Source organism: Pinus tabuliformis, chromosome X (assembly GCF_031772625.1).
Source record: "Pinus tabuliformis cultivar Carrire ecotype Pingquan chromosome X, CPIR1, whole genome shotgun sequence".
Lineage (NCBI taxonomy): Eukaryota > Viridiplantae > Streptophyta > Pinopsida > Pinales > Pinaceae > Pinus > Pinus tabuliformis.
This window is the reverse complement of record NC_142308.1, coordinates 864530002-864542965: the sequence shown is the minus strand read 5'-3', so window position 1 is coordinate 864542965 and position 12964 is coordinate 864530002. Positions and strand designations below refer to the sequence as shown.

At 37.7% G+C, this 12964-nt stretch overlaps 1 protein-coding gene across 1 annotated transcript; it reads right to left on the bottom strand.

The window, feature by feature from the left end:
- Positions 1–1278: 1278 nt before the first annotated feature.
- LOC149142445 (uncharacterized) lies at positions 1279–2018 on the bottom strand. The gene has a single exon (XM_089447208.1). It carries the CDS (start codon positions 1755–1757, stop codon positions 1548–1550), a length of 210 nt encoding a protein of 69 aa, XP_089303334.1. The 5' UTR covers positions 1758–2018; the 3' UTR covers positions 1279–1547.
- Positions 2019–12964: the final 10946 nt, after the last annotated feature.

Below are 12964 nucleotides of genomic sequence, written 5' to 3'. Positions count from 1 at the left end.
TCTCTGGGAAATAAAATTGTACCAAGAATACTTCGATGATGCTTTAATCTAGTGAAAAGTAACTAACTAATCTCATTCCTTTGTCTCTGGGTAAATAAAATTGTACCAAGAATACTTCAATGATGCTTTAATCTAGTGAAAAGTAACTAACTAATAAGAGTGATTTCTTAATCTAGTGAAAAGTAACTAATAAGAGTGATTTCCTGATTTCCTGGCTATCCTGTAGATCTTGCCACCATTTGTGAAAGACAAACTCTTGCCACTAAATTTGTGAAAGAAAAACTCTAGTGATTGATCATGAAAGTCTCACATGCCACCAAATTTGTGAAAGAAAAACTCTAGTGATTGATCATGAAACTCTCACATGCCACCAAATTTTGTGAAAGAAAGACTCTAGTAATTGATCCTTTTGCCAATCATGACAATCCAAAACTCTAAAATGAGAATCACGTTAGCGTAGCTTGTAACAGGAGCCTCTTATATTGTAATAAGACAATGCTAATCAACCTATGAAGATAGCCCATGCTAACCAACCTGTGTGATGATTTCTGTGAAGTTAGTTAATGATTTCTTGAAGTTTTTCACCCGATATGATTATACAAGCACTTGCACTTATATATTGTATTAATACCACAGATCTCAAATGATTTTCATCTCCAAGGGTTTTGGAAATTTGACTCTGTATAATTATACAAGCACTTGCACTTATATATGGTATTAATACCACAGATCTCAAATGGTTTTTATCTCCAATGGTTTTTGCCAATGCTAAGAGAATTCAGAACCTTGGATTCAAAAAGAAAAGAAAACGTAAATCAGGACAGACTAATAACGGGGGAAAAACGAGTGACCGTTACAGGCAAGTTTGAAAGTGATTTGTACCAAACCTGAAAGTGAGGTGACATTTATATCCTAGGAAAATGGCCTTTACCAAGGCATAAGTTTCTTAATTAACTGTTAATGCTGACCTGTTGGCTGTTGACACTGCCTATGTTAATAGTAAATACTGATGTGTTGACTGTGGACAGTAGCCTAGGTTTAGAATGGATAGGCAGTGATTTTTCAGATCTAAGTTGTTCATAGATGAAAGGTGCATTCATCACATCAGATGTTTTAGTCTCCTCGGTGTCCTCATAGTCACTGGACTTGTAACCTAACAAGTCCAAAACATATTTTTTGGCAAAAATAATTTTTGGGTTCCACATAAAATTGGCATAAATAGTGATTAAAACAAAGTCATGCAGTATTTATACTTGTAACCTGTGAAATTCAATAGAATGGAAAATAACACCTTCAATAGATTACATTAAGTTCTCCAATACATCTTCCCAATCAATATGTCGAAACCAATAAAAAAAGCATGCATTTCATTACAGTAGATTTATAATTGAGGCCTTCATATTGTGGAGGCAGGATCAAAATAAGCAAGATGGCAGAGTACCCACAACAATGCTATACTGTCAGTGAAGTCATGACTTATTAGAGTAGTGAACTAACTTGAAGGGAAAAACAAACCTAACTCTGTTACATACATGCATTTACTTCAGTCAGCCCGTGTAAATATGCACACGCACCGCCAGCAACAAGATGGTAAGCACCACGAAAAATATGAGGGTATGGACTACAATAGACTTGCCGCTGGTGCGAAAGTTGGCGAACTCCACAGTCCGACCGCTTCCAGGCAGTTGAAACAGCAGCCCCGGCGACAGCAATATGAAGAGAATGAAACCCACTACAACCGGCGCCCAATCCGCCATTTGATCTACTGATAAACTTCAACTCACACAGAGCGAAAATGTGCCGAGAAATTGAAACAAAAGATCCGAACAAGAGCTATAAACTGCACCCTGACACAGATTCCAGTACTCAGATCAATTAATTAGCATAGAAGAACTTAGATTTCAGAAAAACCCTAAAAATGCATCTGTTGATTTGATGCTCTGAGCCCGCTCTTTGTGGTGATCTTCCTCTCCCTTTTTCACTGTGAAGAAAACTTCAAAGAAAAGCGAAGGCTATCCTTAAATAGTTCTTTACAACTGTCCGCCGTAGGGGCTTTATCCCATCCCTGGCCCTCACGCGTCGGTCACATGTTCCCGTACATTGTGCTTTTGGTAATTAGAATAACATTTCATGTGACCGATGAGTTCGTTTTACAAGTGTAATCATATGCGCTCTCTACTTCAAATCATAACGATTATTTTGCACTGTGCCTCGGAATAATTGATATTTGCATTGATTAAGCGCCAAGCATCTCTTTATGCCCATGGGGCCCTACATAACCGCAAATTCCTCTCCCTTTTTTCTTTAGGAATTCGATACCTTTCTTGGTAGTAGGAAAAAAATATTATTTTGACGGAGCATCATGTGCGTTTGAATGAGATTCGATACAGGTTAACCTTTCAACTTTGTTTTTATTATAGGTTGGAATTCGAAACCATTTTACTTTTTCGAATTTAATTATTATAATGTTTTCCAATTTAATGATTATAAAATTTTAATTTTCAAAATTTTATCATCACGTTATTTGTGCAACAAATTAATTTATCTTTGAATCGAGTTTCACCTTTCAACTTTGTTTTAGTTATTACAAAGGTAAAGTTGGAAGTCGAAATCATTTTTGTTTTTCAAATATAATGGCTTTTAAATTTATTTTTAATCTTATTTTTAAATATAATGGTTTTAAATTTATTTATTATTTTATTTTCAAATATCGTATTTTAAACAAACTGTTTTTTCCCTTGAAAGTTATGGAAATTCTAACTATATTTTAAAAAAAATTGGTAGGGATTTTTGTAAATCCAAGTAAACGTTGTGTTTTGATAGTGCTGAATCTATTTCCACCATCAAAAACATGATTCAAACACTACCACTACAAGATTTTTTTGCCAGGATTCCAGCCATTTCTAGCCGTCCAGGCAATTTCTCCACCTCCATAAACAACTCCTTTTCAAATATAATGGATTTTAAATTTATTCATTATCTTATTTTCAAATTTAATATTTATAATATACTTATTAAGTATATTTTATTTTTTTAATAGATAATTTTTCCTATCCTATAATTTGCCAACAAATTAACTTATCTTTGGATGGAATTGATAAATAAATAAATTTGGAAAAATAACTAAAAAAGAATTTACAACAATATATTGGAGTTATCAATTTTGTGATGTGAAAGAAATTTTAATTAATTTAGATTTATTTTAATTTAGAATTATCAAGTTTGTGATGTGAAAGAAATTGTAATTAATTTAGATTTATTTTAATTTAGAATTATCAAGTTTTAATAGGGAACAAATTTATTAAAGTGTTTATTTCTTTTTTGAGCGTAAAATTTAAAAAAATGTTTGTGTTGGGAGAGATTTTATCTTTTTTAGCCATCTAGACTTAAAACAAGTTTAGGGTGGTTCAATTATTAATAATTAGTAATTATGATTATGATTATTTATTTTTTTATTTTATTTTATTTTTATGTAATTTGGTCAAGTCAAAATATTTACATAACATAACATTACATCATCTCTTCCATATTGGATTACCAGCCTAAATCCATCTAAACTTTCGATCTACCAATTGCCAAAGTGATCAAATCATTATTCCCTCTAAAAGAGATTTCTCTTTGGGTGCTTAAAAAATACAAAATTAAAATCGATCTAGGTTAGTTTAATTTCATTCTTTAAATAGACTATATTCCATATAAATAACATAGATTCTCTAAAAATTCAAAAACAATCAATAATAAATTATAATAAAATAACCATTTATTTTTATTTATTTATTTAAATAAAGCTATAACATTACATAGTTTCTCCGCGCAAAAATATCTAAAAACAAAATAATATCTTTAATCAAAAAAATCCCCATGCAAATTATTATTAAACTAAACAAATGACATTATACGTTTCGCATTTTAAATTAATAATTATGACCTATATATACATCAAGATGTTGTATGCACTTCATCTCTTAGAAATTATGTTTGACTTAGGTTTGATGTATTGTTCTAATGTATGAAATACTAGTGTTGGGGTTTAAAAATGGTTATGATTGGTTATGTCATATGGTGGAACATTTCTTATAAGTTAAGTTTTGAGGATTATGTGAGGGATTGTAACTTTTTTATTACATTTAGATGGAATATTGTAGAATGGGTGTGTCTCGAATATAAGAGGATGAACAAATGATGGTAGAAGGAGGAAGGTGGTAGGAAATTTGTATTGAAAATGATTGAATGGTTATTAATTGGATATGGATTGTGTGGAGAGGTGTTTTATAGTTTAGTATAGGGGTAATGTGTAGATGTAATGTAAGAAAGTTTGTAAATATTTTTATTTCTCAGCTTAATATGTTGAATTTGTATTAACATGTCTAATTTATAATATGTAAATTAATATATAGCCCAAGCGTGTGAGTGCATGATGCGACAGTCGGGGTGGTTCGTTTGCATGCCCCCGACTGCGATCGAGTCCTGCAGAGTTGCGGCTGCAACATATTATGTTCCATGGAGACCCCGATGCTGGAATTTGATATTTGGTTCGACGTGACCGCTGTCAGCATGTTTTGACACGTATTTGTACTAATATATCTAAAAAAAGAGGGCCCATAATGCTTCTGTAGGGAACTAGCCCCTCCCATTTTGAAAAATTAATATATAGCCCAAGGGAGATGTTGTAGTGTTCCTAAAAAGTTAAAAGTAATAAAAGTAATAAAATTCAAATTTGTTACTTTGTAATTTTGTTTGTATTATTTATATGATTTCTTTGCTAGTTTTGGAATGCTTGGTACATACATGTGTGTTTTTGGTTCTCTTGTTGTCATTGGCATGAGTTTTCCAAGTGTGACAGTGGTTTTCAGCCTTGCCTTGCCATTTCTGAATAGCCATGGTGTTATGGGGTTTCTCTTATTAGGTTGAGCTAGATTGTCGAATGGTTTTGAAACTAAGTGGGGTGGTCACAGGGAAATCACAAGGCCTAGGAATCCATTGACCACTAATGGCGGGATACATGATAAATCCTAGTTGTGAATAATCGCGTTGGGCCTAGTAATCCCTTGGCTAGTAATGGAGGGATACACAGTAAAACCTAGAGGGTAGAGCCTTGTTAGGCCTAGGAATCCCTTAACCGGTAATGGCGTGATATATGATAAAGGCTAGAGGTGGAGATGTACAAATTCCTCATGGTTTAGGTGGAGAGATCCTGAGGCATCCATGCTTGTTTAGGGCCTAGTGATCCCATGACTGGTACATGGCGAGATTGCAGTAAAGCTTGTAGTGTATGTTTATTTTTTGGGCCTAGGAATCATTTGGCAAGATACATGGTAAAGCCTGAGGAAGATTTGATTGGTTTTGTTGTGAGTCCAATATTCATGTTTGGAATATGGCATGGGGGTGATTGGATGAAAGAAAGATTTGGTTCAGCCCAATCTATGGTTGGGTGGTATGTGGAAGTCCCTGGCTTGGTTGGATTTTGCATATGTTAATAAGAGCTCCTTTCCTCTTGTATATTATGCGTAAATTTTCTTGTTATTATGTTGGTTATATGTTGGTTATAAGCATGGTTTATGACTGAATCGAGTTATGGCTCTCATCATGTTTTGATTATTAAATGAATGAATAATGAATGTATGACCTAATAGATCATGCAGTAGTTATTATGAGAGAGCATTAGACCTTCTTGATGACTCCCAGATAAGTATAAAGTTACTATGTTTAGATATTTTGTTATGACCTATAGATTACATGTTCATGATGTGTTTGACATAATGTTTTTCATGGCTAGGCCTTTTCAAGTCAAGTCCTTGTTTAAGTTTTTCATTAGAGGCCTTTTCATTTTAGTATTTATCATCTAGAAGTTTCATGTAGTTCTGGGCATGTTACACATCATTTTGTCACTGTCCCTGTACTCCCCATTCCTTGATCCTGGAGGACCTCTATAGTGAACCCTACATGCTTTCCCTTCATGAAGAAGCTCCCATTGTGTCCCTCTTCATGAGCAGAACAATTCCCTTTTGCATCATTTCCCAAAAATCTTTTGTTTTTCCTAGTTTACAAGACCGACACTAATGACTAGTGTCCTCCTCGTGCCGATATGCAGGGATTAAAACTATCCCTAGCACCAACCGGAGTGACTGAGCCTTGTTCCAGTCACGTCGATCCTCTTTGGAAAGTTTTTAAATAAGGAGCTGAAGCTTCTAGCGCTAGAAGCTTCATAACGGAAGTCTGGTAAATGGTTGGGTCAGATGGAGTCGAGGATGTCAGTTTGGGCTCCTTTCCCCTATTAGGATGGAACTACCTCAAGAGATAAGACCTTCTCCCATGAGAAGAGGAACCATCTCCCATCCATTCATGCTATATAAACCTCCCTTTTTTCCCAAGCACAAGCTAGTGTTAAGTGTTGGTGTGCTAGTGCTAATTAAGTTTGGAGTAATCAGCAAGTTATTCATAGTTGTAGCTCTCTAGTTGTGTGTGAGGGAGAAGTGTGAATTTGGTTTAGTGTGAAGACTAAAGGGAAGAGCCTTAAAACTATCATTGTTAAGGCCATCATGGAATGTTGATGGAAGTGTGTGGGAATGCGGATTTGTCAGAGGAGAACAACAATGTCAAGACAATGGTTGTAATCTATTCTTGATTTAATATATATGCAACTATAGATTGATTTCCTACATAATGTGTCATATCACATGTTTATGGCTTAATGCTTCTTGACTTGTAAAGTAGGTTGAATAACAATTTGTCTATTATCACAGTTGTTGTTTGTTGTTGTTTACTTCTTTTAGGTGTTCGAAGAAAGAAACGGGAGATAGCTGGAGCAAGCAAGCAAGGTCATCACCAAACGGGATAAATGTACTATGAGGTAGGCCCTTTTAATTGGTTCTAACCTAAGGAAATATTCCATAGAATGTCTTTTTTGTGGCTAGACCTGCTATCAGGCTAGAGCAATTGTTTGTTTCCGCACTTAGAATTTTACCTCACCACAAATTCGCGACTCCACTGGGGACCCAATCCTTTTGTCTGTTTGCTTGGAATTTCATGGTTTTGTGTGAAATTTTCTAGTTTTGTCATTTCCCTTTAGTTATGTCTGCTTTTCTTTGCTTATTTCTCTGGGTCTGAAATTCACAGTAGCAAGTCTGGTCTCAACTCTTGAAAAAATTTATTTTTTCTTTGTATCCTCACTCAGCTTACTTATTTAACTGACAGTCGCGTCAATCAGTGTGATATGCTGAGAAACAATCGCACCGACCCCCTTCTGGTGATTGTTTTCAGTTAGGCAGTCACACCAATGTTTGTAAGTGAAGATTAGGGTTCACCCCAGATCTTGGCCAGTGTGTCTTACTCTCTTGATTTCTTCCTTGTAAGTTGTTTAGACCGTCTTCTCCCTGACTGGAAAGCTACTTTTCATTTGGTTTATTTTCTTGTTTATTTTCCATCTTTTCGCTTAATTTCGTGGGTCATTGGATGGATCGTGGCCCTAGGGCATCTAGGTTGTCATCCATTCAGCTAATTGTGAACTCAGTGAGTCAATTTGTTGGTGCATTTACTCCTTGTATTTCATTTATAGTCCTGCTATGGATTTGATCTCCACTACACAAGTTTGAAAAGTTTTGTTTTCTTGTCTAAACATCTCTTTTCTGGGATAGATCACATTGCTTGTCTTGTTTTTGGTAAAATCATTGCATCATTAGTTTAAAAGAGGTTCTCTTTTCATGTTTTTCATTTGCTTGAGAATCTATTGTCTCGAAACTTTTTCATTGAAGTGTTTTATGAGAAATTCATTTTGTCATTTCATGAAAGTATAAGATTCTAGTTTTTTGTATCAATATGTTACAGTAGTTAGCATCGTTAAAGACTAGGATTGCATTTGCATTTGAAAAGAAAAAGAATTCTCTTTACTTTTGAAAGGACTGTTGGAGTGTACTTGTTAGGAAATTAGGAATTGGAATGTATTTTTCATTAGTTTATTTTCTCGAAAAGTGAAGTAGTGAAAAATCATTTGGCTTTCGTTTGCTTGATTGTTTGCATTTCATTGTGTTTTCTACCCTCTCTAGTGTAGACAATTCATCGAATTGAAAGGGTCTTGTCTCATTTAGCTACATTTAGGACTTTTTGAGTCACATCACTAAGCCCTGAAAACCAAGACATAATTCAAGGTAAACTTTAAAATGAACTCAATTAACCTAAAGTGCATTTGAAACCTAATGATCACATCTAGAATTTCTAGGCTAGAAACGTGTTTTGGCATCCTTAAACCTAGCAGCTATCGTTATCTTCGGCACTAGACATTGCTAGTATGGACTTGTGCTCCCCGTACCATCGAGTATATAAAGGGAGACCCCTCTAGGCTGCAATCCTTTATCCATAGGAAGCTGAGTCTACCTCCTTGCAAACGTGATACACCGAACACAAAATTCGGGGAGATTGATGCCCGTACTTCTCATTTCGTCGGGAGGTATTCTACAGTTCATGGTTTCCTGGTAATCCTTTTTACCTAGATCATCCAAAGTAGTCATTTGATATTTTTGACTCGTTAAACTTAAAAGATCATTCGAGCGCTTGTCCTTTCAAGCTCGCTTCCAACCAAAAGTGATAGAGTCATCTTTGCTTTTTTCTCGACTCTTAAAACATGAAAGAGCACCAGTTTATTTATGCATCTTAAGAAATTGTTGCCCACGATCTTATAACATCCTGTTAAGTCTTTTCTACACTAAATCGTGATTTTTACCTAAAGTACATTTTAAAGCCTTGAAATTTATCTCTCTTTTCCTGTTAACTAAGACAAGGTCATTGTGGCTGAACCATTTGGTTCACCTAGTTCCACTTCCTCTCCTTCATCTGAAAGATTGTCTGAGGAGCCTTTTCCTAAATTACCAGAGTCGCTCGAGGACCAAGGTGTTGAACTCGGAATTATTTTTAGCATTTAACCTTTGTGATCTCGTCCTCACTTCAGATACTGGGTCACCTGCCGATATTGGCCCGAAATCTCCAAACAATCTCGTCCAAACTCCTGCGAGTTCATCGACTACTGACGGTCAGCTTGGACTAGTTATACATCCTTTGAATCCTTTATTCAACCCTGTTGTGATATCATTGCAACGTCTGTATAGTCCATACGATCAGTCAGGTGTTCCTTTGGAATTATCCCCTCGTACATCTTTGGTCATTTGTTCCCAGCTATGGAACCTGACGGCGAAGGTCCAGCTACCTCTCCGGATCAATCAGAAGTTTCTACTCCACACACTATCAAAGAGGAAGAACATCAATTTCCTCTTGAAGGTTTCCCCTATACAGGGAGCATTCCCATCAGTGTGTATCAGAATTTTCCACCTAATTATGTGACATTAGCACAGTTGGTCTCAGGTACACCTAGTACCTCATCACTTTATCACAACCCTATTTGGGCGTCTGGCGCCATGCCTACTACAGGTCCTTTCATTCCGAACCCAACCTCCCAACAAGACCTTACCTTAGTCCCATTGCAACCCATCATTCTGAAACCTCTTGTATCGTCCGTCCCAGTCACCTGTCCAGTTCAACCGACTCTCCCAAGGCATGTTGCTATTAGTTCTTCGACCCCTCCAGTAAGTGGACAAGTTGTGCCACCACCTGGGGGCAGATTCTAAGTGTTCCTATGATGTCAGGCCCAACCAATGTGAGTAGATCATAGGCTCACATGTTTGGGATGAACCAACCTTCTTCTGGTGTTATCCAAAACCCTGTTGGTCCTGCTAGATCAGGAAATTTCCAGTACCAACAGGTCGAAAACCTCATTGGTCCATCTGGGTCAAGAAATTTCCAGTATCAGCAGCCTTATGAGGCTCAGGTTCAGCACCAAGCTCCTTATGTTCCATATGGTTTTCAAGGAATGGTCAATCTGCCTTATATCCTTCAGTCTAGACAGTATGTTCAGCTTGGTCCATTAACTTTTTAGGGTGTCTATGGCTAGATACAGTTTGGAAATTTTCCGAGAACTGTTTAATTACCTCCACCGCAGTAAGGATGGCCTCTACAGAAACAAGGGCAAGCTTTGTTGTAGTAAGGGTCATCCGCACAATAGCAGGGGCAGATGATACCCTTGCAACAGTTGCAACAAACCATGCAGTAGCAGATGCAGTATGCTCCACAAACCTCCTAGCATATGTCTTCGTAGGGCCAACCTTTGCAGCCGTAGGGACAACCTTTGTAGCCACTAGGCCAATCCTTGCAGCCACAGAGCCAACCCGGGCAATAGCAACCCTTATATACACATCAACAGGGTCAACCCTTGCAAGAACAAGGCCAGGGTCAAGTCCTGTAGCAATAGGCATGAAATCCTAATGTCCTTGGGAAACAGGTACAAAATCCTTTTGTCCAAGGGCAGCAGGTGCAGAATCCTTATGTTCAAGGTCAACAGGCTCAACAACTTTTTAACCCATATGTTGCTTATCAACAACCTATGGTCAGACAGTTCCAAGGTGTTCAAGGTCAAATTCCTCCCTACGGCCAAGGTAACCTACAGTGGAGGCAAAACCAAATGCCATATGGCCAAAACCCTCCACTATGGGGACAAAATCCTTACCAGCAGGGATGGGCTCCTCCGGTTGGATCCGCTTATCGACTTCCAATTCCTTTCAATACTCAAATATCATTCTTGGCCACACTCGAGTTTCCAGATGTGTCTCAACTCATGAATGATCCAATTATTCATTTGCCCTACTGGCCTTTGGTTTTGTCCAAGATCCCAAGCGATTGTCCTAAGTTCGATGGGAAAGAAAAAGAAGATCCTTAAGCCCATGTGATGACATATCACCTATGGTGCTCTTTAACTCCTACGTTGATGATTCTATTCATCTCTGTATTTTCCAGCGAACCCTTACAGGTGCTACAGCTAAGTGGTACATCGAGCTCCCTTGAAGTACTTACCATGACTTTAACTATTTAGCCATGGATTTCCTCACGCATTTCCAGTTGTCGGTTCACTATGAAACTGGCACCTATTTTCTCACATCGCTTAAGCAAGATACTGTGACCCACATCTCCAATCACATCCATGAATGGAGACGTAGACATCGCTTGATCAAATTCGAGATTTTTGATCAGTTGCTCACCAATTGGTTTACCAAGTCATTCATCGCTGCAATTGCTTTCGATATAGCTATGGGTGGTTGTGTTACTGAAGAACAAGCCATTTCTCGTGCCCAGTACTTAGACCTCATTTATTCTCAATCTAGTACTTTCTATGAGTTATTACCCGATGCTCCATGGCCACCATCCGACCCAATGACATCAAAGTCACAAGCTACACCTCTTGTTGATGGAGTAATTGGTTCAGTGTCCCAGACGCCTGCAAAATCTTCTCCCAAATAGAAGTCGGTCTCGAACACTGCTTCCAATAGTTCCTCCCAGAATCCACCTGGCCCTGGTAAAACCTTAGAGGTCCACATTGTCCAGTCTACCGCAGCAGATGAATCCTCGAAAGGTAAGAAGAAAGGCAATGGCAAGGGTACCGCCGATGCCCCAAAATGGGGTCCTCCCAAGTCATCTGTTGGTGATTCTTCACAATGGAAGCCTAAGTATCAATGCTTCATTTGTGAGGAGGATCAATATACTAAATATTGTCCCCAATGGTCCGAAGTTAGTCATTTGCTCAAAGGGACCCCAGCTATCCTAAAAGAGTCATTTTTGCCTCAGCAGACTCAAATGGTATACCAACCTCAATCATCTGCTTCCTCAGGATCTCAAGTGTTCATGATGAGTACGCCTATTAATGTGGCTACTAGATCAAAAGATTATCAAACTCCTGCTCCAACAACTGGGAAAGAGAAAGAGACCACCCCTTCTTCTTCAGCCCCAAGTTCTGGCCCTCTTCATATCAAGCACCCTAACCCTGATTCCGCCATTCGACCACCTTCTCGAGGTGTTCTAAGGAAGTCCTCTTACAATCCCAACACTCAAGCCGCTCAACACTATAATATTGTTGAGGATTTAGCTCAGGTGCCATTAGCTATGTTTGCTCTCGAGGTACTCCAAATCTATTTGTCTCAGCGAAAATCAATGTTTTTGGCTATTGGGGGTATTGATCCTACCGATTCCAATTTGATATGTTTTGATCTAGAGAACCACATTCCGTGACTGCCTCATTAGATTTCCTTTCTCATTCAGGTAATCATCAATGAGAAAACCATTCATAGAACCATCATCGATGAAGGTGCTTCTACCTGCATCATGTCAGTCGCTTGCTGGAAGGAAATTGGTTCTACTACTTTGAACCAATCCCCTAACACTTTGGAGGCTTTCGACGGGCGTGATTCATGACCCTTCAGTGTATTACCCAACCTTGCCATCACTTTGGAGGGCAAGATAGTACACGTCGAGGTGAAGATTTTTGACACTAATCTCAATTATAATCTTCTACTCTGACAGAGATGGACCCATGCCATGCATGATGTAGCCTCCTCCCTATTCCGTGTGATTCATTTTCCCCATCAAGGGAAGATTGTCACAGTTGATCAACTGTCCTTTCTTGCCTCTTCCTCCTTGGATGTGTTGGCTAGATAAATCGATCTTGCGGACAAGGATGATCTCCCTAGTATCAGAAGATAGTCTAGCAACAAACGGACAAACAAACCTATCTTTCTCTAGACATATGCGATTTATAAATAAATACTATAAAGGTGTTAAGACCCTACCTTAGATCCAATTCTTGTTCGTAGTAGCCATCCTCCAATCGTTCGAAAGAGTTACCTCTAAATACCTGCAATCACAAACAAGAAAACAATAAATAGCACTTGCATAGCAAATATCATAAATCATGTCTATTATGGTGATCAAGGAATCCATAAAATAAACCATGAATCAACAGTTTATTGAGAAAAACAAATTTATTTGTATTAAATTTGAAGTAGAAGAACCTTATAACCTTTTCAGCCTTGATGTTGAACAAGCTCTTCCTGGGGTCTGAAATAGGAATTTCCTTTACTTTGACAAGCCTTGC